Genomic DNA, 27,920 nt, shown 5'->3' with positions numbered 1-27,920 from the left:
TGGTTTTAAATCGGTCAGTGGTAACAACACTGTAGACTCTTTGATGAGCTTTCTTCCAAAACAGTCAGGAAAACACACCTTTGAAGAACCAAAAAAATATTTAATGGGTAGAAACCAGACAGATCAGCAGAGGTCAGTGCTTCAAACGAATCTCATAAATAAACCCATCATGGAGACGTTGACAAACCCATGACTACCAGAGATGTTTCTGACAGATACTGTGATAGATGCCAGAGGTTACAATGGGTTGGTCACCAGGCCGGGGTGCTTCAGAGTGCAAGATCAGGAAAGCGTTGACTGAAACATCAGGTTAACAACCATCCCTGTGAGGAGAACACCTGCAGCTTCTTTAGTTGACCTTTAACCTTTAAGAGAAGACATTCCAGCTCGCATGATCTCATCTACCAACAAGATGTTGCTGGCGATCACCGTGCTGAAAGAAAACAGATTTGAGGACAGTAAAAATGAGTCACTATAACAAAGCCAGATATTGTGGTGATCTTTAAAGATCCAAAATAGTCTTGCACCATGAATGAAGAAGCTGTTTCTTGACACTGTAGTTATCCCACACACCAGCCTCTCCAGCCACCATGGGCTCCCCTAAAAAAAAAAAAAAAACAAACCAATAAGATGGGAGTCATAATTTTAAAATACAACCCCAATTCCAATTAAGTTGGAACATTGTGTAAAATGTAAATAAAAACAGAATACAATGATTTGCAAATCCTCTTCAACCTATATTTGATTGAATACATGACAAAGACAAGATATTTAATGTTCAAACTGATAAACTTTGTTTTTGTGCAAATATTTGCTCATTTTGAAATGGATGCCTGCAACACATTTCAAAATAGTTGGGGCCAGGCAACAAAAGACTGGGACAGCTGATGAATGCTCAAAGAACACCTAATTAGAAACAGGTGAGTGTCATGACTGGGTATAAAAGGAGCATCCCCAAAAGGCTCAGCCATTCACAAGCAAAGATGGGGCAAGGATCACCACTTTGTGAACTGCGTGAAAAAAAAGTCCAACAGTTTAAGAACAATGTTTCTCAATGTTCAACTGCAAGGAATTTAGGGATTCCATCATCTACAGTCCACAATATAATCAGAAGATTCAAAGAATCTGGAGAACTTTCTACACGTAAGCGTCAAGGTCGAAAACCAACACTGAATGCCCGTGACCTTCGGTCCCTCAGGCGGCACTGCATTAAAAACCATATACGAAAGAACCATAAACCAAATAAAAACAGAATGCAATGATTTGCAAATCCTCTTCAACCTATATTCAATTGAATACACCACAAAGACAAGATATTTAATGTTCAAACTGATAAACTTCATTGCTTATGTGCAAATATTTGCTCATTTTGAAATGGATGCCTGCAACACGTTTCAAAAAAGCTGGGACAGTGGTATGTTTACCACTGTGTTACATCACTTTTCCTTCTAACAACACTCAAGCATTTGGGAACTGAGGACACTAATTGCTGAAGCTTTGTAGGCGGAATTCTTTCCCATTCTTGCTTCATGTATGGCTTCAATTGTTCAACATTCCGGGGTCTCCATTGTCACATTTTGTACTTCATAATGCGCCACACATTTTCAACGGGTGCTTGGTCTGGACTACAGGCAGGCCAGTCTAGTACCCGCACTCTCTTACTATGAAGCCACGCTGTTGTAACATGTGCAGAATGTGGCTTGGCATTGTCTTGCTGAAATAAGCAGGGACGTCCCTGAAAAAGACGTTGCTTGGATGACAGCATGTGTTGCTCCAAAACCTGGATGTACCTTTCAGCATTGATGGTGCCATCACAGATGTGCAAGTTGCACATGCCATGGGCACTAACACACCCCCATACCATCACAGATGCTGGCTTTTGAACTTTGCGCTGGTAACAAATTGGATGGTCTTTTTCCTCTTTTGTCTAGAGGACACGACGTCCATGAGTTCCAAAAACAATTTGAAATGTGGACTCAGACCACAAACACCCTTTTCCACTTTGTGTCTGTTCAAGTCAAATGAGTTCAGGCCCAGAGAAGGCTGCGGCGTTTCTGGATGTTGTTGATGTATGGCTTTTGCTTTGCATGGTAGAGTTTTAACTTGCACTTGTAGATGTAAAGACAAACTGTGTTAACTGACAATGGTTTTCTGAAGTCTTCTTGAGCCCACGAGGTAAGATCCTTTACACAATGATGTCAGTTTTTAATGCAGTGCCGCCTGAGGGTCGAAGGTCACAGGCATTCAATGTTGGTTTTCGGCCTTGCCGCTTACGTGTAGAAAGCTCTCCAGATTCTCTGAATCTTCTGATTATATTACAGATTGTAGATGATGAACATTGACAAACATTGTTCTTAAACTGTTGGACTATTTTTTGAACATAGTTGGACTATTTTTTCACGCAGTTGTTCACAAAGTGGTGATCCTCGCCCCATCTTTGCTTGTGAACGGCTGAGCCTTTTGGAAATGCTCCTTTTATACCCAATCATGACACTCACCTGTTTCCAAATAACCTGTTCGCCTGTGGAATGTTCCAAACAGGTGTTCTTTGAGCATTCATCAACTTTTCCAGTCTTTGTTGCCCCTGTCCCAGCTTTATTGAGATGTGTCTATTTAAAAATGAGCAAATATTTCCACAAAACAAAAAAGTCTATCAGTTTGAACATTAAATATCTTGTCTTTGTGGTGTATTCAACTGAATATAAGTTGAAGAGGATTTGCATTTCATTGTATTCTGTTTTTTACATTTCACACAACATCCCAACTTCATTGGCATTGGGGTTGTAGTTCAACTGGTGGTCAGTTTAGTTAAGTGTCAAGTTGCCGTTACCATGACTGAAAAGGATAGTGCATCTGATGTCTTCCCCCACGGTCTGTTTGTGGGTGTGTAAAAATAAATGTGTGCATACAACTTTGACCACGGACAAACTGAGGAGAGCTGACATTTGCAGACTGGTTATATATTTTGGGTCAAAGATGAACACTGCAAAAACAGAAAGGTGACAGGACTGATATTTTTGGAGAAACTACAGATATTAACTAAGAAAACCAAACAATGGACATTAATATTTACATTCTGGACTCACGCCATTCCAGCAGGAGGCAGTAAATCTACATAATAAAAGTGTACGTGTGTGATTTTATTGGATTTTAATTTACATTGGTAAGTTCAATGTAAATGCATAACATAACTGTAAATACGTTAAAAATACATGGATGACACAAGAAAGTGAAATCACCTATTTCCATTGTGGTCCATTTAAAAATCAAATGACAAAATAGAAGTAATTATAAAATAAAATAATACTAAAAATAATGTGTATATGATAAGAACCTAAATTTATAAATACATTAAGACAGTTAAATTAACATTACATTAAAAAATTACATAATTAACATAAAATGAGAGTTTGTCCTCTAAAAACTGTTGAGGTCTAAGGTCTGAAAAACATTCTAGACTCACAAGCCATTCCAACTCATTATAGAAATGTCGCATAATTTATTACCACCCTTGAAAAATGTCAGATACCTATTTTATAAACACTACCTAATCTAGAGCCTGTGGATCCCCACAGACAATGCGCTAGTAAAGAATATAACTTTATACTGCTCTCCCTACAACACTTGTTTGGGATATGCGAGACAGCAAGAACAGCAAATAAGTCTATTCTGTTTTACAAAAGCGTTTTCAAATGTTTAGCTCGCACAGCATCATCTATTCAGTGGCCAAAAGAAGCAGCTTACTCATATTTTGTGCCTTGCTGTCCGTTCAATGGCCAAAGGCTTTTTTTAATTTGTTATGTGCTGTTACAGTTAACATTTATTAGCATGTTAGCTTCTGATCGCTATCGGTTGTTTGCTAATGGTTGGACTTCTGGAAGGACAGTCATCTCTATCGCAATACAGTGCATCCAGAAAGCATTCACGTCACTTCACTTTTTCCACATTCTATGTTACAGCCTTATTCCAAAATGGATGAAGTTCATTTTTTTTGTCTGAAAATTATACACACAATACCCGATAATGACAATGCGAAAAAGTCTTGAGATTTTTGCAAAATTTATTAAAATAATAATAATAATAATAATAATAATAAACTAAGAAATCACATGTATGTAAGTATTCATAGTCACACTCAAAATTGAGCTCAGGTGCATCCTGTTTACACTGATCATCCTTACATACAGCTTAATTGATTTCACCTGGGGTAAATTCAGTTGATTGGACATGATCTGGAAAAGCTGCAACATAAAATGTGTAAAAAGTGAAGCTCTGTGAATACTTTATGGATGTACTGTAAATATAGCCCTGATCAAATTAATTTTGTTTCAAAAATAAATGCGTTACACTTCGGTACAACTTGTGTTTTTTGTTTTTTTTGCTATCCATGACGCATTTTTAAAAATAGAAGTGACCCACTCAAAAATATGGTAATTGAAGCATTTGCTTCAACAAGAAGTCAGATTTTTTTCCTCTCTGCTTGATAACAAATTTATTGTACAAACACTATGTTTTTGCCACAACAAACAGAATATGGAACACATTTCTGTGCAAACATGATGAACCCAAGGTTTACGCTTGACCGAACATCGATGTGGCTCAGAACATACTAATAAGAGGAACACCTTTAAGGAATAGTTTAATTTGCTAATAGTCCACACATACAGCAATTAATTTTTTTTCTTTTAAGCTTGCCACAGTCTGAGACTCATCTGCTAACAGAAGTATAGGCAGAGTGCTGCTCTCGGTGGCACATGTTCTACTAGTAAATTAAAACTACAACCTTGCTTTATTTCAGACACTTTTATTGTGGCGTTTGACTTTAGGAGGGCACCACTTCCTCAATTAAAATAAGCTTTAGCTATTTTGCTTTCTATATTTTTTCCCATCAATCCCATCGTCACGTCTTCCGAAGAGGAAGCAGAGACTGGGGACTCAGAGGCGGACTCATCCATTACCCAGGCCGAAGTCACCGAGGTGGTTAGAAAGCTCCTCGGTGGCAAGGCTCCTGGGGTGGATGAAATCCGTCCTGAGTACCTTAAGTCTCTGGATGTTGTGGGACTGTCTTGGCTGACACGCCTCTGCAACATCGCGTGGCGATCAGGGACAGTGCCTCTGGATTGGCAGACCAGGGTGGTGGTCCCTCTGTTTAAGAAGGGGGACCGGAGGGTGTGTTCCAACTATAGGGGGATCACACTCCTCAGACTCCCCGGTAAGGTCTATTCCAGAGTGCTAGAGAAGAGAATTCAACCGGACCAGCTCTACATGCTCCATCGGGTGCTCGAGGGTTCATGGGAGTTCGCCCAACCAGTCCACATGTGTTTTGTGGATCTGGAGAAGGCGTTCGACCGTGTCCCTCGGGGCACCCTGTGGGGAGTGCTCCGGGAGTACGGGGTCCGGGGTCCTTTGCTAAGGGCTATCCGGTCCCTGTACGACCGCAGCAGGAGCTTGGTTCGCATTGCCGGTAGTAAGTCAAACCTGTTTCCAGTGCACGTTGGCCTCCGCCAGGGCTGTCCTTTGTCACCGGTTCTGTTCATTGTTTTTATGGACAGAATTTCTAGGCGCAGCCAGGGTCTAGAGGGGGTCTGGTTTGGGAACCACAGAATCTCATCTCTGCTGTTTGCGTACAATGTGGTTCTGTTCGCTTCGTCAAATCAGGACCTTCAGCGTGCACTGGGCAGTTTGCAGCCGAGTGTGAAGTGTCCGGGATGAAAATCAGCACCTCCAAATCCGAGCCCATGGTTCTCGACCGGAAAAAGGTGCTTTGCCCTCTTCAGGTCGGTGGAGTGTCCTTGCCTCAAGTGGAGGAGTTTAAGTATCTCGGGGTCTTGTTCACGAGTGAGGGACGGATGGAGCGTGAGATCGATGGACGGATCGGTGCAGCATCTGCAGTGATGCAGTCGCTGTATCGGACCGTCGTGGTGAAGAGAGAGCTGAGTATGGAGCAAAGCTCTCGATTTACCGATCGATCTACGTTCCGATCTTCACCTATGGTCATGAGATTTGGCTCATGACCGAAAGAACGAGATCGCAAGTACAAGCGGCCGAGATGAGTTTCCTCCGCAGGGTGGCTGGGCGCTCCCTTAGAGATAGGGTGAGGAGCTCAGTCACTCGGGAGGAGCTCGGAGTCGAGCCGCTGCTCCTCCACGTCGAAAGGAGTCAGTTGAGGTGGCTCGGGCATCTTTTCCGGATGCCCCCTGGACGCCTCGCTGTTCCGGGCACGTCCCATTGGGAGGAGGCCCCAGGGAAGACCCAGGACATGCTGGAGAGACTATATCTCTCGGCTGGCTTGGGAACGCCTTGGGGTTCCCCCGGAAGAGCTGGGGGAGGTGTGTGTGGATCGGGAGGTCTGGGCGGTTTTGCTTGAGCTGCTGCCCCCATGACCCGACTCTGGATAAAGCGGAAGAAAATGGATGGATGGATTGATGGATATTTCCACCAAGTGTATTATTGGAACTCATAAATAACATTTTGAAAGACTGACAATTTGTCAAGTTCAACTCAACTGGTTACAAACAAGCCATCTGTTCAGACTTTTGTGGGTACTAATGTCAGATGTGTGCAACTCCACAGAACAAATTTTGCGTTTGTGAAGACTCCAGGTGATGGTGATGTGTTGTAGTGAGACTGCGGCTCAGAGGGTGATCTGACCTGTGCTGAGGTCTACTCCAACCAGCTGGCCAGACTCTTTGTACTCCATCTGCAGCTTCAGAAGAGTTTCCTGTGGGTCGTAGCCAGAGTTTTGGGCCAAAACCTACATAGTAGTAATAGTTATATTATAAATAAAAATCAGAGTTTGTGATTAGGTCCATCAGGAAAATAACTTCAACTTTTTCACCTCAATGTGTTGACACAAAGTGAATTAAAGTAGAAACATAAGCTTACATAAGGAACAAAAAAATGTGCTTATTAACTGTGGTCAGCAGCCATGTTGCTACCCTCAAAATTAAAGATTAAAAAAAAAAAAAAAAAAAAAATCAACTGACATTTGTGAACAGATTAAAAAACATCCACATCACATCTAAGAATCAATTCCTTTCCCCATATATGCGGTGTGAAGTTCACCAGCACCTATTTGGACTAAAATTTTAAGAGAAAGAGAGCTGATTTAATTTGCTGTCATTATATTGCTGTTGCTTCCTGCACATTAACTATACTACAGGGCTGTGAAATGAAAATTGTGAAATCCGAGGAAAATTCACAGGGGGTCGAACGCTTTGCGATAAGCATTTTAAAAACTCAGTAACGATCACGATTAAAGAGTACAACATTAACACCCCCGCCCCCCTCCCCATGATGAAATCCGCGGAGTTTTCACAGCCCTGATACTACCTAAGACAGGTTAACACCTGTTCATACCATGGTTGCACAACACTTGTTTGCACACCTGTATATTTGCACAATAACTAGACTTCTGTACACCTGTATATTTGCACAACTGAACTTTTGAACAATAATTGTCATACTGCCTGTTACAATTAGGTTGCTTTTTATTTTATATTCTTGCTCTTATTTATTCATATTCCCTAGTCTAGATTAGTTTTTACTCACACGTTTATAATTTCACCTTTCCAAACCTAATTTCATGTCATGTAGAAGAATATATGGTACTGACAAAGAATCCTTGAATATATTGTTGGCATCTCATTTTTTGTGTTCCTTGGTTTATGCTCTGAAAAAAACTTATTCATAAGACCCCATACCCCTGCAAGAGCCATTATTCCCACAAGGAGCTGGTTACATTTATGAAGCCAATCATCGCTGAAATGGAAGAGATTTGACATCAGGTTAAAGCAGAAGAGGATTCTTGGTTTGATTCACCACCATACATGCAACTCACTCAAGGACTCTCAAAGTTGCTTCCAGTGTCCAGTTGAGCACCTTGAATCGCAACACCATGACACAGTTGTGGAAGTATGAGTAAATGCAAGCCATTATTATATAGTGCTTTGAGCATCTGCATCAAACGAACAAATGCTTTACCCAATCAAACATACATTAATGAATTCTAACTGCAGTGTCATCAAGAGAGTAAATGTGAGGTCTTCCGATCTACTGCAGCGCACACTGCATGGATCAGAACACCAACAAACTACATCATTATCTCCCTACTGTAGTCACTCATCTTACTGCAGCCAGGTGTTATGTGGCCATCTGCTTTGCCAATTAAAGGAATTGTGATCTTCAATACTGAGGCACCTGCATGTTGGATTATGCTCGGTATCACGACCCAAAGCATGCAATAGGCCTCATTCTGGTCTCTATAACAGGTTGACATTGGGCAGTCCTTAAAGTTCTAACTTGAAATGCCAATATTTGATGTACTTTCATACACAAAATTCATTGAAATGTAAATTTGAAATATGGCCAATTCTGACTGGAATAATAAACACCCCAACCTATAAGCAAGACAAATTATACAGTAAAAATAAAGAAAAATCTACAGCAGTTAATGGAAATAAGTGTTAGTTGATCTGAAGTTCTTCTATATTTCTAGTCAATAATGACTGGAATATTATTTGCTGGAGAAGCCAAAAGAAAAATGTTTTCATATTAGTGTTGTGCTACAATTTATTTGGCTAAGTAGATGTCAGTATGATGTTGAGCTGTTGTGGCGGCTCGTAACGATGCAGCTAAGAAGGTAGTATGACCCTTCCTAATAATGAAGTTTTTAGAGACCTGTACACCAAATGACTCTTAAAAGAGGCACCGTTTAATCTCGGAACTTTTAGACAGCTTTTACCAATGATATCGCAGTGAACTGTCCCTAGTCTTAGGTCACAGCTAGGGTCGGGTATCAAGAACCGGTTCTTTTCGGGTATCGTTAAGAAATTATTTGATCCACCAACATCAATAGCATTTTTGCTTAATTATTCCCATATCGGTCCTTCAGAGCGACCATTGTTTTTGGGGTGTGTCGGGAAAATGATCATGTTTCTACGTTGATTACAGAACCCCGGCAAGGGTCTGTAATCAACCATTTCTGCCTTGCGGCTCTTCTTTGAAGCAATGAAGCAACGTAAAAACAGGACCGATGCTAACACGTTAGCATGTCTATGGCTTTTCAATGTTAAAGTTAGCATTAAGCTGTTCGCACCTCAGCACGTTTGTGTGCATTTGTTTTCTGTATAATAATTAATGGCTCAGCGTTTGTTGTCGTAAGAGTCAAATGTTTTACAAATTGTAATTTTTTTTTATTTATTTTTGTTTATATATTAATAACACCAACAACAATAATAGTAATAATAACTAATAATGATACAATACAACTTTAGAGACAAAAAGAACCTGATTAAAAACAACAGAAAATATAAACTCAACTAACAATGAACATAAATAAATAAATGTTTCCTGAGAACACCTAGTGACTCTTACACCTCCACTTCATCCCTGTTTTATTTAAGTTTAACGACAATTTGTTTCAGTCAAACCATATTTTCAATTTGTTAATTTCTTCAGTGATTTCCTCCAGCACTATCTGCCAAGATAGAAAACTGCTGCATCCCATTAATTGCAGAGTACTAATGCAATGAATTTGAAGAAGAAAAGATGGGGAATAGCTCAGAGGTATGGAGAGACATTCATGCCAAAATGTCTGAAAGGAAATGCTTTTGACAAAAACTACAGATTGTTTATTTTTATTTATGTCCAGAGATCAAGGATACAGTGACCAATTTCATATTTATTTACTTTAAGACTCATAATGTTGTTGACATAGAAAACCTGTAAAGCCTACTTTTAGTACACAGAAAATTCACAAGAGGTATCGATAAGGGAATCGGATCAATAAGCAAAATCGATAATGGCATCGATAGATAAAATCTTATCAATACCCATCCCTAGTCACAGCACAGCACCTAGGCCTCACAACTGCACAGTAACTCAAAGCACCACAACGCTGAAGAACTGGACTTTTACCACCATGCAAAAGATGTTAGCAGCCCACACGGTGACTTTATGACATCACAGGCTCACCTTAGGAATGACCAGGAGTGCATCTGCATATGCTTGGACACCAAGCTGGGCTCTCCCTTTCACATTAGGCTTGTGTTTTACCAAAGCATCTGCCACAGCCACCTCAAATGCGCCTGCTCCCGACACAACACAACCTGAGAAAACAAGGGGTCATTATCAGAAAACATGCAAAACAATTAATCCCCCTGAGACAAAACCATAATCACTTCGTAAACAGTACTGACACTTTGTACTGATGCGCTGAATACATGTAGGAGAGAAGGAAGCTCTCCCAACGCAGAGGTACACACCAGAGTCGCTATAGCACAGAGACATGAGACCAGGGAGAGCCACGCTGGCACCCTTGGGTGTTCACTGTGCAGATGAACACAAAAGCCCTCCATAAAATTTCAAACAACTAACCTCCTAACAGACAACACATTTATTATAGCAATATTACGGCAATATGCCCAATAGGGCATTTTGTCAGTGATTTAAAACTCCATGGAGAAGATAGCTTTATTCATGCAGGGGTACGTTTAAGGTAGGTGTATCATGGGAACATTTCAAAAGTTTATGTGATGCCTTGAGGCAGATGTCAGAGGAAAACAGTTACACCGCATAGTATCAACCTGACTCCAGAAAGGGCAAAGAGGGTGCAGATTTCTTTTTAACGACCAGCTCCACCAGGTGATTTCATTGATTAACAGCAGATGGGATGAGCTCATCAATGGTGATTTACCTGGTGGAATTGGTAGTTACAAAGATATCTGCACCCTCGTTGCCCTTTCTGGAGTCAAGCTGACAACTATGACACTGGTACAGGAAATTAAAAAGGAAAAGCATGTTGTGCTGAGGGCAGAGAAAACATGACACTTCTCCAATGAAAAGCTAGTGTAAATTGGATATTCATCTCTATAGAAGCATGTTATGAAAGCTATAGCATAAATATGACATTTTCAGATATTTAAAAAATGTTTCCGTTCTTTATGGAATTTCCATAAAGAATGGAAAAACAAGAACTTCCATTCTTTACCATCTTCAATAGCATTCTTGACTGCCCGCAAGCCATCTCTGACAGCATCTTTGATCTGTGTGAGGGTGTGTTTGTTGGGTCCCTTCAGCAGCAGCGTCACAGAGCGAGGGTTTACACACTTCTCAATGAAAGTGTACTTCTCCTCTCCCTGGCAAACAATATTGATGTAACTTTAATCAAAATTTTTACATGTTCATCATTAACAAATCCAAACAGCCAATATACAACCCCTGGCAAAAATTATGGAATCACCAGCCTCGGAGGATGTTCATTCAGTTGTTTAATTTTGTAAAAAAAAAAGCAGATACAGACATGACACAAAACTAAAGTCATTTCAAATGGCAACTTTCTGGCTTTAAGAAACACTAAGAAATCAAGAAAAAAAATTGTGGCAGTCAGTAACGGTTACTTTTTTAGACCAAGCAGAGGGAAAAAATACGGACTCACTCAATTCTGAGGAATAAATTATAGAATCACCCTGTAAATTTTCATCCCCAAAACTAACACCTGCATCAAATCAGATCTGCTCGTTAGTCTGCATCTAAAAAGGAGTGATCACACCTTGGAGAGCTGTTGCACCAAGTGGACTGACATGAATCATGGCTCCAACACGAGAGATGTCAAGTGAAACAAAGGAGAGGATTATCAAACTCTTAAAAGAGGGTAAATCATCACGCAATGTTGCAAAAGATGTTGGTTGTTCACAGTCAGCTGTGTTTAAACTCTGGACCAAATACAAACAACATGGGAAGGTTGTTAAAGGCAAACATACTGGTAGACCAAGGAAGACATCAAAGCGTCAAGACAGAAAACTTAAAATTGAAAATGCACAACAAAACAAATGAGGAACGAATGGGAGGAAACTGAAGTCAATGTCTGTGACCGAACTGTAAGAAACCGCCTAAAGGAAATGGGATTTACATACAGAAAAGCTAAACTAAAGCCATCATTAACACCTAAACAGAAAAAAACAAGGTTACAATGGGCTAAGGAAAAGCAATCGTGGACTGTGGATGACTGGATGAAAGTCATATTCAGTGATGAATCTCGAATCTGCATTGGGCAAGGTGATGATGCTGGAACTTTTGTTTGGTGCTGTTCCAATGAGATTTATAAAGATGACTGCCTGAAGAGAACATGTAAATTTCCACAGTCATTGATGATATGGGGCTGCATGTCAGGTAATGGCACTGGGGAGATGACTGTCATTACATCATCAATAAATGCACAAGTTTACATTGATATTTTGGACACTTTTCTTATCCCATCAATTGAAAGGATGTTTGGGGATGATGAAATCATTTTTCAAGATGATAATGCATCTTGCCATAGAGCAAAAACTGTGAAAACATTCCTTGCAAAAAGACACATAGGGTCAATGTCATGACCTGCAAATAGTCCGGATCTTAATCTAATTGAAAATCTTTGGTGGACGTTGAAGAAAATGGTCCATGACAAGGCTCCAACCTGCAAAGCTGATCTGGCAACAGCAATCAGAGAAAGTTGGAGCCAGATTGATGAAGAGTACTGTTTGTCACTCATTAAGTCCATGCCTCAGAGACTGCAAGCTGTTATAAAAGCCAGAGGTGGTGCAACAAAATACTAGTGATGTGTTGGAGCGTTCTTTTGTTTTTCATGATTCCATAATTTTTTCCTCAGAATTGAGTGATTCCAGATTTTTTCCCTCTGCTTGGTCTAAAAAAGTAACTGTTACTGACTGCCACAATTTTTTTCCTGATTTCTTATAGCGTTTCTTAAAGCCAGAAAGTTGCCATTTGAAATGACTTTAGTTTTGTGTCATGTCTGTGATCTGCTTTTTTTTCTACAAAATTAAACAACTGAATGAACATCCTCCGAGGCCAGTGATTCCATAATTTTTGCCAGGGGTTGTATGCTTAAATTTTATAATTGTGCTTTTGGTTCTTGCAATGAATGCCGCTGAACCAATCAAAGGTTTGAAGAAAAACTCACCAGTGTGTATTCATAAATCAACCCAGCATTTCCCAAGCACTCAGGTGTGAGGCCATCAACCGAATTCATGGCAATGCCGCCACAAGCAAGGGTGAGTCTGCCAAAGCATAACACATACAAATATTGTAAGAGTTTGGTCTTTGATGTTATTTTTTGAAAAATGACAAATTGTAAAGAGGGGGTGTCCCAATAACAAAAACAATAATTGTTTCTGAGAGTAGTGAATGTAGTCAGTTGATTTAAGAAGACATAGTGAGTCCTACACAGGCTCAGAGATTTGTTATCATATAACGGAGCATGAAGTAGATGAGTCTCCAGGACTAGTCTCCTCACCATCCTCAAGAGCTAAACCACATCTTTTTTGTGGTGGTGTTCCCAAAAATGAAAAAAGCTGAAATAATCAAAAGGGCTTCTAAAATATCCATTAAATAGCCCCCCAACCCCCACCAAAAAAAATTAAAGCACACCAAGTAGTATACAGAAGATTTAATTTTCAAGCATATGACATGAAAAGGTTTATGTCACAATAAATACATTTCTGACTATATAATGTAACCAATGAGATTTAAATGCAACATTATGCCTAAGGATTGTGCTGCAAAGTAAATTCATCCAATGCCAATCAAACATTTAATGAAAAAATATCTTACATTGACTGTCTCACAGTGTTAAAGTGTCAGATTAAATCTACGGTGTGCAGATTTTTTGAACACAGCAGCAAACGCTATATCCATCCAATATCAATTTGTTTTTAAACAGTATATGACTAATGTATAACAAATGACATAAAATATATAAAGAATAATGAAATATGAAGTGTGCATCATATTTAAATTAAACTGGCTCAAGTTGTGCCTCTTACAATAGATGAAAACATTACAAATCTTGAATTGTTTGTTTTATTTTATTCTGCTTTGCTTTAACAAATTTCCAACCAATTCTCAACATGCAAATCGAATAACTACATCCAACAAAAGACCCGCAGCCCTACAGCGCATTTGGTTTACAGGAAAACCAAATGTCTAATTTTATCTGACTGGAAGCCTTGCCAATATAAAATATCAGGGAAAAACACCACAAGCCAATAATTCAACAAGTGTATTTTGCCAGGTCATGATAACAATTAGTATTTGCGATGTGCGAAAGCAACGCTGCAATGTTACACACGCTCTGACTGGCCGATTACCGGTCGGATAGTTTCCCATATCGGACCGGTTTCCATGACAATCAGTCCGAAACGCGTATTTTCTTTAGAAACCAGAAGCTAAAAACGCGATTAGAAAAAGCAAGTCGGGCATGAACGTACTCCATAAATATCTAAACAGCATCTTGGGAGAAAACAAAAAACAAAAAAAAAAAACAACACAGATTGAAAACTTACCAGCTAACTGTTAGCAAGTTCCTGCTCTGCTCCGACGTTCTGTCGGGACACCGGCCGTCAGCTCGACGGTGAGCTGAGATGAGCCGCTGCTAGTTCGGCTTCAGAGCTCTGAAGTGAGCAGAGGAGGTGAAGTCGTTTTTTTTTTTTTTTGTTTGTTTGGGTTTTTTTGGAGGTGAACTTCACCTCCGCTGCTGAAGCAAACAGCTTCACTTCCACTCTGACTATGAGCTCTGTCTACGAGCCGGCAGCAGCTTTCATATTCGGGTGTTCACGTGTTTATATATATATCTATCGCCGTACTTACACATCGGTCTTATATTTCCCCGTACAGACCTCACAGTCCGTTAATAATCCTTTAATATTGACTGAAATGGTAATCAGAAATAATCTAATGTGTTTATCAAAAAGACTAAAATGTCTTGACTGAAATGGGACTAAAATACATTCAGTTCTCGCATGACTAAAAAGAAAAAAGAAAAAAAAAAAATCAGGTCAGTTACTGACCTAATCATCCCTAACTGACTGATCTTCCCTAAATGACCTATCTTCCCTAGCTAGCTAGATCGATAGATAGATAGATAGATAGATAAGGATCTTGGGGTTAGTAACCTTGTCAAACAAGCAAGGAGGGTGTAATGTCAACTTGGGATAAAGTAAAGAAAGAAAAGGTGAAAATGTGCAAAAGAAAATACTAATATTACATTAAGCAGTATAACAACAACATTGGGGAGGTGACAGTCTAGTGTTTAATGAGTAGGCTTGAGACCAGAGGATCCCCGGTTCAAACCCCCATCTGGCTGAGAAGTCACCAAGGGCCCTTGGGCAAGGCCCTTAATCCCCAAGTTGCTCCGGGTGTGTAGTGAGCGCCATGCATGGGAGCACCTTGACATCGGTGTGTGATTGTGTGAATGTGAGGCATTACTGTAAAGCACTTCAAGCATCTGATATAGATGAAAAAGCACTATATAAACGCAGTCCATTTACCAACTAACATATTAAAATGCTGGGTTACACACCAACACCATAATTTAAAATGATTACACTGGTCAACACACAATTTTTCTTACATGAGTTTTTCAACAGATTTTGGGTAATCTAGGGGTGCTGAATCCAAATCTGGTGTTAGTTTATGTCAATCACATCACGTTTTTGAGATATGAAAATATATTTCTCAAATCAAGCATTGAAGCAAAAGCTGCAGTCTCGCACACCTCTTCGGCGCCATAAACAATATTACGGCTCTTGTTCACATTTCGTGTACCTAGTTTAAAAACTATGGTTTTGAAGCTACCTTTGTGCACGATTAGTGGTGTCAAACTCATGAGTGAATGCGTGGCTTTTGCGTAATCCATCAATATGGAACATGCAGATTGCAACAAACCGTGATGTGGAAGAAATGTGAGCTCAGATTCAGTTTCAGCACCCCAAAATTACACTAAATCAATTCTCAAAGTTCTTGCAATATTTAATTTTTTTTGACCAGTGTAATTTAGAAATATGCAAATAGTCCAGAACAACAAATTTCTAATCTCCATTTGATTCAGGATATTGTAAAACTCCAAATGCTTTTCTTACCTCTCCATATTTCGCCTCTTTGCTCTACGCAGTGCTACGATACCTTCTTTGGCGAGGGCATCCAGAGAGAGTGGGTCAATACCCTACCAACACAATTGTAATAAATAAAATTAAATAATAAACTTCCACTTACTATAACCAATACAATAACCATACCTTCTAAATTGCTTCACAATTGTTCAAATCTGTTGAATGCATAGAGGAGAGGAATTTTATTCTCCTAATGCAAAGGTAGAGATCAGAGTCACTGTAGCACAGAGAAGCAAAACCAGGGAGCATCATCATGGCATCCTCAGATACTCACTGTGCATATAATAGGACTGAATTGACAATGTTATTTATTAATGATTTGAAATGATTAAAGACTGAACTGCATTTTCTGATCAGTCTTCTGGTCTTCTTTTTGAATCACATTGGGGGTGGCAAGGTGGGGGAAGGGGGACAGATAATCATTGAATTTTGGCAATGTTGAGTCAACAGAATCCAAGATTAAAAAAGCAATACTTCTGACCCAACAGCCAAACACTATTAATTCTGAAAGCACAGTATTAAATATTAAACAAACAACGCCAAAGAAACATACCTTCTGATTAATAACAACAAAACCCTTCTCTCCATTAGGACAGACCATGTTCTTCAAGGCAACGATCTTTTGCACTCGATCCTCAATAAACTTCCTTTCTGCTGCCACAAGCTTCTCTCTTTCCTCAGCACTTTTGTAGAAAAAGCTGGAGTTGACCTCTGTCTTTTCATACTCCAAAGAAACATTGCATGTCAGCACGTAGGCATCCTCCACCCTCTTCTTCATGTCTGGATGGCGAGCACCGTGGTCCAACACCAAACCTCTGATCAAACTTACAAACATAAAACCAGCAGCAATTAAGTCTGACTAGAAACTTTATATAACCCTTTAACACAAATTTAAAAATCGAAGAATTGCTGCATTGCAACTCTTCTCTCAGAGACTCACTGTGTATCGCAGTCAGTCTTATGTTTCATCTCCATGATTTCAACCATGTACAGGTCGATGGGCTCATTAGGTTTAGCTATGGCCAACACAGCATCTACCACAGCCTAAACAACAAGTTGGTACTCACATCAGCACATACATGTCGACAACTCAATGTGACTTATTCATAATACTGTTCAATGAGCATGATGGACTCATAACAAATCAAATCAATTTTATTTATATAGCGCCAAATCACAACAAACAGTTGCCCCAAGGCACTTTATATTGTAAGGCAAAAGCCATACAATAATTACAGAAAAACCCAACATACCTCAGTGAGAAGGTCTGCCAGCTCTGTGTGGACTTTTGTCCTAAGAGAGGTGCGTGCTACATTGATGAGGGTTTCTCTGTCCATTTTCTGTGTCACTTTAATCTCCTCCAAAACAGCCAAGGCTTTCTCTTTAGCTGCTTCAAATCCCTCAACAATAATTCGCGGATGAAGGCCCTGTGACAGAGAAAATATAGCCACTACTACACATTTTAATATTTGCGCACATCATGCAAATTTAGTAAAAAGCTAACTAAAATAAATAAATAATAATTTTGGGGGGTAAATGTTTACCTATTGCAGTTTTTGTAATATTGTTATATTTTCTTATATATTAATTATGAATAAAAACTCTTTTCCCCTCACCAGAAGTATACGAGGTCTGTGATGGAAAAAAAGCGGTCCTTTTTATTTTTTTCAAAAAATAAATGGATTTGATTCATATGTTTTTACATCAGACAAGTTTGAACCCTTGTGCGCATGCGTGAGTTTTTTCACGCGTGTCGGTGACGTCATTCGCCTGTGGGCAGGCCTTGAGTGAGGAGTGCTCCACCCCGCCCGTCGGAATCTCTTTGTCTGAATAGCCGCTGCGGAATGGTGCGCGTAGCTTTATCAAGATTTTTTCTGGACCTGTGAGGGATATACGAGTGGATACTATTCGAGAAATTAAGCTGGTTTTTGGTGAAAAGTTTAACGGTTGATGAGAGATTATGGGGTGTTTCTGTCGCTGTAAGGACTTCCCATGGAGCGGGACGTCGCGCAGCGCTTCCAGGCACCGTCGTCGGCCTGTTTCGACCTGAAAACATTCTAATTTAAGGCTTAATACACCCAGGACATCATGAGAGAACAGAGAAGATTCAGAAGAGGCCGGCATGAGGACTTTATGCGGACATTCCACTGTTTAAGGACATTTTGTAATGAAAGAAGTGCGCGCAAATCTGTGTGCGCCGCAACAGGAAAAACACCTCCGTGTTGAAAACCATTTGTAAAATTCAGGTGGCTTTTCATGGCTTTCAACAAGTGAGTAACTGAGAAATTCTTTAACAGCTTGGGCATGTTCCAACTTGCCCGTTAAGGTTTCCAACGGAGGTGTTTTTCCTGTCACGACCCCCCGCGGTCGGGTCCCGCCCGACATGCGACTCTGCCCGCACGTTCTTTCATTACAAAATGTCCATTAACAATGGAATGTCCGAATAAACTCCTCATGCCGACTTCTTCTGAAAGTTCTCTGTTCTCTGACGACTTACTGGGTCAACAGAGCCTGAAATGTGGAAGTTTTCAACTTGAAACGGTGAGACGACGACGCCTCGAAGCGCAGATCGCCGTCAGGCGCCGTGAGCCGTCCTTAAAGCGACACTACCAGACCAAAATCTCTCATGAGCCGTTAAAATTTTTACAGAAAACCAGCTGAATTTATCGAATGGTGTCCACTCAGTTGTGCCTTACAGTTTTTGAAAAAATTTTTATCAAACAAAGCAGCAGTCGCTGAGCCATTCCTAAACAATGAAAAAACGACGAGAGGGTGGGCGACTCCTCACTCAAAGACTGCCCACAGGCGAATGACGTAACCGACAGGCGTGAAAAAACTCTCGCATGCCCACGAGGGTTCAAGCATGTCTGATGTAATCACACGTGATTCAAATCCATATGGTTTTTGAAAAAAATAATAAGGTCCGTTACTTTTATCACAGACCTCGTACTGTATATTGCCCTAACTTAACTGAGCCAAAACACAGGCTATCTTCAACTGGGAAAATCAAGAATCTTGGTACATTATCAACATCATCATCATGAGCAACTATAAAGGTTAAAAAAAAAAGAAAAGAATCAAGCTCAATGATCCAGATCTGCACCAAAATTCAATCAACTTTATGCCTACCCATCTCTACACCATATTTCATTGAAATGTGGAAATATCCTTTTGAGATATTCTGCTGAGAAAACAGACAGGCAAAATGAAAGCAAAGCCTTCTGGGCAGCGATAACAAGCTTTTCCTGTACCTCTGACACATAGAGGTCAGCCTGCTTCAAGAGTTCACCAATGATGAGGACATTGGAGGTGGTTCCATCTCCTGTAATGTCATCTTGCGCTGTAGCAACCTTAGCAATAAGTGATGCTGTGGGATGCTGAATTTGCTGGAAACAAGCAGATGATACAGTAAGATGGCAACTGTAACAATTATGATCAACCTCTTTGCATTGTATTGACCTGGTTGCCAAAGAAGCCACAATAAAAAGGTAAAAACTAGTGGTGTAATGGATCACAGTTGATCTGCGATCCGTATGGATAACACTCCCCCCACCCCAAAATAATGGGGCACGCATGTGAACCACAGATTAATTTCAAAGTTTACATCAGAGTCCTCTGATGTAAACATCAAAACATCAGTCCATAACTTTTGTTATGGACTGATGCACCTTATGCACCTTTAAATAAATAATTTAATTACATAGTCATCTGTGTTGCACCAGCGTTCCTTTTCTTGACTTGTTTCACCCTGACCTAGTTGCACCAAACTGCTGTGGCTGGTAGAAGCATGGAGAACCTGCTTAACTTAAAAGTCAGTCAGTATAAAGCAAGAGCTCTTTTACATTTTCTTACCATCTCATGTAAGAGGACATTACCATCTTTAGTGAGCTTTATATCTCCTGCACCAGACACCAACCTGTAGATTTAAAAAAAGATTGATGAAAATCAAGAAAAATGTCCACAAGCAGTTCCGGTTTTTCCACTACAGGTGACCAATAGCTTCCGGGTTGAAAAGGAAATATTTTGAACAATGCCTTGCCTATGAATATAGCACATGGTTTAAAACAATACATTTTCATCCGACTGAAATTTTTTCCAGGCAAAAATGAATGCCAGCAATTCCCTAAAATGTGGCGTAGTGGGGGCACACACTTGTTTCCTCAATAAATACAATAAACACATTATACAGTATACACAAATCTAGTCTAAATAGCCTCTAAGGAGAGAGAGAGAGAGAGAGAGAGAGAGAGAGAGAGGGAGAGGGAGAGAGAGACAGAGAGAGAGAGAGAGAGAGAGAGAGAGAGAGAGAATGCACAAAAAGAATGCAAAACCTGAACATAAAGGTACATAAAAGGGTGGTGGGGGGCGGGGTGTAGTCTTAATTCTGGGGGGTCTGGGGGTGCTCCCCCCAGAACATTTTTAAAGGAGCAAGTCAAATTTTGTGTATTCTGGTGAATTTTAATGGGTATGAAGCCCTCTGAAACAAAGAAAACTCACTTTAAACTGAAGTAAAAACACAGTATTGATTATGGGGGGGTCTGGGGGATCTCCCCCAGAAATTATTTAAAAGAGCAAGTCAAACTTTGTATATTATGGTGAATTTTAATGGGTATGAAGCCCTCTGAAACGAGTAAGTTACTCCAAACTATGAAGTAAAAACACACTATTGATTATCTGGGGTCTGGGGGTGTTCCTCCAGAAATGTTTTAAAAGAGCAAGTCAAATTTTGTATATTCTAGTGAATTTTAATGGGTATGAAGCCCTCTGAAACAAAGAAAACTCACTTCAAACTGTCAAGTAAAAAAAATCATCTTCTGTAGTATTTTGATCAGTTCTAATCCGGTAAATGTGCCAAAAAGGTGCTGTGTCGCTGCCTGTACAGTCAAAATACAAAATTAGCGCCTAAAGCAATTGACAACTTTGTTCTGCTGTGCACAAAGTAACACTGTCACCCGTTTTGAAAACGCATGCTCACTGAGAAACTCAACACTGGCTTATTCACATTTAATCAGTAAAATGCTCTCACTTGTAAAACAAACTAGGGCTGCAACTAACGATTATTCGGGCAATTATTTTTTTTTCGATTAATCGTTTTTTGTTGTTTTTTTGTTTTTTTTACTTGCATGTGAGTTTTGCCATTATTTCTTTGAGTTATATTATTAAAAGGCCTTTATCACGCAACATCAACCTTGTAACAAAGTTATGTTATATTCTCATCAAAAACATACCTGGAGTAGTGTTTTGTTTTATTTTGCACATACATATATCAGACACACCACCAAGAGATTTCCATCAGGTTTCACCCAATTATGAGCATTTTTAGATGCCTACTGCAACTATCTCAACTACTGACAACATATTACAGCAAGAGTCCATAGAAGTATTTTAAAGGCCTGACTAAAGTGTAATATGTGATCTTTAATAAGATATTTACACGAAAAAGACAAATGTGCAGTTTACTGCATTTTATTTTTTCTTGTGTAAAAACAGAGCTTAGATGTTGTTGACCAAAACAAATTGTCATTAAACTTAAATAAAAGAGGGATGAAGTGGAGGTGTAAGGTGTTCACAGGAAACATTTATTTCTATATTTATTTATGTTCATTGATAGTTGGTTTTATCTTCTGTTGTTTTGTTTTATCAGGTTTTTTTTTGTCTGTTTCTCTTATTAGTTATTATTACTATTATTGTTGTTGCTATTATTAATCTATAAATAAAAATAAATTACAATTTGTAATACATTTGACTCTTTTACGACAACAAATGCTGAGCCACTAATTATTACAAAGAAAACAAATGCACACAAACGTGCTGAGATGCGAACAGCTTAATGCTAACTTGAACATTGAAAAACCTATAGACATGCTAACACATTAGCATCGGTCCCGTTTTTAAGTTATAAAATACATCTATAAATTGTTTCAGAAGACCATAACAGGTCGGTTTAACATAAAAAAGGTAAATATTACTCACAAACATATGCTTTTTAGGGTTTTAGCGGGGAAAAATTAAGATAAAGCGAAATAAAACAACGAACCATTGAAGCACTGCTTCATTGGTTCAAAGCAAAGCCACGCTCCGCTCTACTTGGGGAAGGTCTGCCAATGTTCCCACGAAGACAGGTTTGGAGAAGGACCGTCGCTCATGGCAAGCAGTAAACAGAGCGGAGAGGTGTGAAAATTTACACAGTCCCTTCCTCTGCGGTGCGACGCCATCTACACTGAATAGTAGTACATTAGTAGTAGTATTACATTGCTGCTGCTTTGATTAGTGCAGAATGGAATGTTGCTTTGACAGTGAGAGTATCATATTTCAGCCCCAAAACACGCATGACACCACATGCGTGTGTATGTGTGGTTAAATTTTCCAAATGATGGAAATCCGTCGTGGTGACGGAGAACTTTAACTCATGATATAGCATGTACTCAAGTGAGCAGATGATTGCAAAATCCCAGTCAAGCCGCCCTGGATCAGATTTTCTTCTGCTTCTTCTCATGCCCTTATTTTACATGTTCTGAAAGCAGCTAAAATGTAAGCAGTGGTGGGCACAGTTCAGCTAATCTGATAACAGATAATTATCGAAGCTAATGTTTTTGCTCATGGATTATCTTTTCAGGTAAGTTTTAAAACCATCACCGGACCAATTATGTTCTGATAAATTTAGTTCCGTTTACTTTCAGTCCAATAACTTTTTTTTTTTTTTTGCTGGTAAAGTGAGCAAAGTTTAACCGTCAAAAATGTTTATAAACCCTAAAATCAAACATTTTAGTCCATCTATTGTGTTCGTAGCAGACTGGCTGCCTGATGTCATCAATAAGCAGAAAACGTGATTGGCCGGTCGACGCAGTGAGCATTGTGGGTAGTGTAACAAAACTGACTAATTTTAACATTATTTTGTTTTATTTCTTTGTGGCTGATGGTATAATTTAAATCACCAAGACTTGGTGGGGGAGAGGACCTCTCACTGCACAGCTGTGTACAGAGGTACTTTTCATCACCGTTTAGAGAGTTTTGGATTAAATGAAAAAGGACGCTTTATGTGGATTATTTATTCAGATGAATCCCACTGACACTAACAGGTAAGAATTTGTGTCTTTTACTCTGCCAATCAATGCAGTAATGGACGTATTTCGGTTGTTTAAGCCGCAGGGTTCAAAGCGTGTGAAAAAAGCAGCAACTTTTTAGCTCATAAATGACGGTTTATCTAATACCGAGATAAACTGACTTCTAATAGTGTTTTACTGCTTTTGAAAGATGATGACAGTGTTTGGGGTTTTATTTTTTTTATTCATTCATTTTTTGTGCATTCTTATGCGTTTGTGATCCTTGAATTTACCCAGCAGTGAAAAGTTAAAGTGAAACTGGTTTATCAGAAACCGACAGTGTAATCCGATGTGGCCGTGTCCGAATCAATACTAAAAGTTATCGGTTATCTGTAATAAAGCTTAATTTTTTAGCAGTTTATCGGTTTAGCATCATAAAATATAACTTTTCAGTCATCAGATTAATGGTTATAGAAGCTAACTTTTTGGTTAGCTGTACCCACCACTGAATGTAAGTGTATTACAGTTGGGTATCAAACTCTGTACTTTCTGGGTACTGACCAAATGACATCAGCGCTACACATTCCCACCCAATCAACTGGTGCAAAATTTCTGTACCAGAGTGCATCTGGGTTAAAGAAAGAAAGCAAGAAAGACCCAGAACTTTTTCTACTGTGTTTGCAGTGCAGTCAGAGCTGAGGATTAGGGTTTTTCCACAACTGCAGTTAAATTCCAAGCATAGAAAAGCAACTTCTGCTGAGGTATAAATGGACAGTCTAACATCTGTATGTTTGAAACATACATGAGCTCAGCTCAACCACATCTGCTGCCAACGTGTTATAGTTGAGAATATTATGAAAGCTGGCCAAAGGGGGATGGATAAGAATTGTGTTCAATGACAAGCTTAAACCATGTCTCATTTAAATGCTGTCAGGCATCAGTCCCTTCATTTTCAGAGCCCATTAAAATAGGAAACAACTGGTTATCATTAAATCTCTTTTACAGTTTTCTTTTGATAAACGAGAGGATGAATACTTGTATCTCTACATACCTCTACATATCTTGGACCTCAGTCATTAATAGAAACAGTATGGTGCTGTATGTAAATATGTCTGAAGTATGCAGTTCTCAAAACTAGTGAAGGAAGCCACCCAAACATTCATGACAACACTCAAGTAGTAATACAACCCCTGGCAAAAATTATGGAATCACTGGCCTCGGAGGATGTTCATTCAGTTGTTTAATTTTGTAGAAAAAAAGCAGATCACAGACATGACAAAACTAAAGTCATTTCAAATGGCAACTTTCTGGCTTTAAGAAACACTATAAGAAATCAGGAAAAAAAAATTGTGGCAGTCAGTAACGGTTACTTTTTTAGACCAAGCAGAGGGAAAAAAATATGGAATCACTCAATTCTGAGGAAAAAATTATGGAATCATGAAAAACAAAAGAACGCTCCAACACATTACTAGTATTTTATTGCACCACCTCTGGCTTTTATAACAGCTTGCAGTCTCTGAGGCATGGACTTAATGAGTGACAAACAGTACTCTTCATCAATCTGGCTCCAACTTTCTCTGATTGCTGTTGCCAGATCAGCTTTGCAGGTTGGAGCCTTGTCATGGACCATTTTCTTCAACTTCCACCAAAGATTTTCAATTGGATTAAAATCCGGACCATTTGCAGGCCATGACATTGACCCTATGTGTCTTTTTGCAAGGAATGTTTTCACAGTTTTTGCTCTATGGCAAGATGCATTATCATCTTGAAAAATGATATCATCCCCAAACATCCTTTCATTTGATGGGATAAGAAAAGTGTCCAAAATATCAATGTAAACTTGTGCATTTATTGATGATGTAATGACAGCCATCTCCCCAGTGCCTTTACCTGACATGCAGCCCCATATCATCAATGACTGTGGAAATTTACATTCTCTTCAGGAAGTCATCTTTATAAATCTCATTGGAACGGCACCAAACAAAAGTTCCAGCATCATCACCTTGCCCAATGCAGATTCGAGATTCATCACTGAATATGACTTTCATCCAGTCATCCACAGTCCACAATTGCTTTTCCTTAGCCCATTGTAACCTTGTTTTTTTCTGTTTAGGTGTTAATGATGGCTTTCGTTTTAGCTTTTCTCTATGTAAATCCCATTTCCTTTAGGCGGTTTCTTACAAAACCTACAAGTTGTCGTTTAGATGTTATTCCAGCTAAGGTGCTGAAAAAGGTTTTTAATACTGTCGGGGCAGGTCTCCTAACTTATTAACTCTTGTCTTAGTTCAGGGTCTGTTCCAGCTGCTTTTAAACATGCTGTGGTTCAACCCCTTCTTAAAACCTAACCTTGACACGTCAGTTTTATCCAATTTTCCAATTTAACCAAAATTCCAATCTAGATTTTGATCACAGCACAGCACTGAGTCAGCACTTTTAAAAGTACATAATGACATCACACCGTGGACGCAGGGAATCCTACTGTGCTGGTTCTGTTGGATCTCACAGCAGCCTTTGACACTGTGGACCACACAGTACTTGTTTTGTGGTAACAATATGTTGTTGACATTCATGGTACCGTACTTAAGTTGCTTAAATTGTATTTAGCTGAGAGGTGTTTTTCCATTATGACTGGTGACCTCTACTCATCACATGCTCCTTTGTTGTGGAGTGCCACAGGGTTCTATTCCTGGCCCCATTCCACTTTCATTGTACATGTTGCCATTGGGGTAAATTATAGCCAAGCAAAACCTGTCCTTCCATTGTTATGCAAATGATCTGCAAATCTATCTGCCTATGAGGACTAATGTGCGTGATGCTTTGTCATTATTTAATTCTATTCATGATGTTAAGCAGTGGCTGTCCCAAAATTTCTGTGAACTGAATGATAGCAAAACCAGACCATTGTGTTTGGAAATTCTGGCATGCCAAATGTTGTACAGTCAAACTGGTGTTGTAGCAAATTATTTAAAAGCAGCTTTCAAGAATTTGGGAGTGATATTTGACAGTTGTTTGAGGATCAACAGCCACCTGCTCCAATACATGCTGGCAAAGCAGAGCACCAGTCACAGTGGGTGACTCATCTCCTTGCGCCCATGGACTGAGCTGCCCAGGAGTTCCTTCCTCCCCACAGCCGCTGTTTAGCAACTCCGTCAATGGTAGAAGCTTCTGAACTGAACTGGTTGTTGCTGCCCCCGACACCTTTCATGTGCACTGTGTAATGGGCCGATGTCCCGTTATTTTTTAACAATTGTAATTATTTATCACTCGATTTATTCATTTTTTATTCTCTTATCACATTTTTGATATTCATAGTATCATTATCATTTGCTCACGTTATAACTTTTAATACTTGGTTTGTGTTGCTGTCTTATCTGTACCTGTTAGCTACAAGATACCTCAATTCCCCCTAGGGGATTAAAAAAAAAATCCATCTATGTATCTTGATAAACTCTGTTGTCAAAGCAAGTTTTTTCCAGCTACTATGTCTGACTAAAGTAAAGCCCTTTCTCAGTAGATGTGATCTTGAGACAGCCATCCACACTTTCATCAGCATCAGACTTAAGTAACGCAACTTATGTTGGTGTTAACCAGTCTTCTCCTGCACACCGCTTTGGCTGCGACTATAGCATTCCGCACACAATCATGGCATTCGCTGTGAAAACGGGTGTATATTAAGTAGAAAGAAAAATGTGACAGAACAATGACAGCGCAATGGATGTCAAGTAGGAAATGAACGCGACAGCAGTTGTTTTCAGCGGCTCGCTCGTTACTATGTGTGTTGCTATGTAAGCGCACATCAGGGATCCAGATGTCCGACTGTACCTACGCCATTTGGCATGAACAAATCAGCAGGCCTTTGCGAATAAACAGCGGTAAAGACGACTATATCAACAATGGTTGTGAGTGCACATAGTTTATTTTCAGCGGCGACCTAAAATGGCGGCCGTAACTACGTGGAAGTGACGTAGGCCCGACCATACCTATAGCCTTGCACCTTCCTACTTAACTGAAAATTTAACTCTGCTCTTACAGTAAGACATTATGAGCATCTGGTCAACTCTAGATCAGAGATATTAAAACTGATTCCACAAAGGGCCAAGAGGGTGCAGGTTTTGTTTGCAACCACCCACTCCACCGGGTGATTTCACTGATTAACTGATTCCATCAGTTAATCAGTGAAATCATCCAAATCACCCGGTGGAGTGGGTGGTCACTGATTAACTGAAATCATCCAAATCACCCGGTGGAGTGGGTGGTTGCAAACAAAACCTGCACCCTCTTGGCCCTTTCTGGAATCAGTTTTATACCTCTGACTTAGATGTTCCGAAGTCAAAATACAAACTCTGGGGTGATTGTGTTTTTCTTCATTTTGCCGTGTTTAATGAATGCAAGCAGACTGGCAATCGACTAATGCTACGCTAACATTAGCATGACTGTGTGTTTCAGTGGCACACAACGTGCACCGGCAAAATCACTTAGCCAACAGCAGAGGCCTACAATGAGTGTTTCACCAAACTACCGTAAAGTCTTTGCGGTAAAAGAATAAAAATTAATACGTAGGCACGGATAGCTCAATTGTAAACAATACGGGGTAACTGCAGAATCCAGTGTAAACTTAATGTTAGTTATTAGCTCTCTGGCTAACATTAGCCGCTTAGCTTAACGCGCGTGCTGGACAAAACCCTCTGCAGCACTCACATTTTCATGGTCCCTTTCGGTCCCAGATTACTTCTTAACACATCCTGAAGTCCGCGGGCGGCACTTATGTTGACCGCTAGAGCGGCCTGAGCCCTGGCCACCTCTGCTTTGGGGTTCAGAGCTTTCACGGCAGCCATCGCAAAGCCGTAACAGTAGAAAAAGTAACACTGGTACAGACTGCTGTGCTCTGCTTTAGCTGAAGCGCTAAAGGGAGAGTCACGTTCCAGAAAGC

The 27,920-nt window shown here is 39.7% G+C and overlaps 1 protein-coding gene and 1 non-coding gene across 2 annotated transcripts; both read right to left on the bottom strand.

Annotated features, from left to right (window-relative positions):
• Positions 1-84: 84 nt before the first annotated feature.
• cct6a (chaperonin containing TCP1, subunit 6A (zeta 1)) lies at positions 85-27,920 on the bottom strand. Its single transcript, XM_034178166.1, has 13 exons — positions 27,689-27,920; positions 19,800-19,863; positions 19,199-19,333; positions 17,201-17,374; positions 16,888-16,991; positions 16,501-16,771; positions 15,918-16,000; positions 12,962-13,058; positions 10,991-11,138; positions 9,976-10,109; positions 6,652-6,754; positions 528-600; positions 85-433 (listed from the first exon to the last, which is right to left on the bottom strand). The coding sequence occupies exons 1-13, from the start codon at positions 27,823-27,825 to the stop codon at positions 361-363; spliced, it is 1,596 nt and encodes a 531-aa protein (XP_034034057.1). The 5' UTR covers positions 27,826-27,920; the 3' UTR covers positions 85-360.
• On the bottom strand, positions 10,201-10,337 carry LOC117518024. The gene has a single exon (XR_004562895.1). It is a non-coding gene; the product is annotated as a small nucleolar RNA SNORA22 (small nucleolar RNA).

This window comes from Thalassophryne amazonica, chromosome 9 (genome assembly GCF_902500255.1).
Source record: "Thalassophryne amazonica chromosome 9, fThaAma1.1, whole genome shotgun sequence".
NCBI lineage: Eukaryota > Metazoa > Chordata > Actinopteri > Batrachoidiformes > Batrachoididae > Thalassophryne > Thalassophryne amazonica.
Note: the sequence above shows the minus strand (reverse complement) of the source record. Positions and strands in the feature narration are given on the sequence as shown.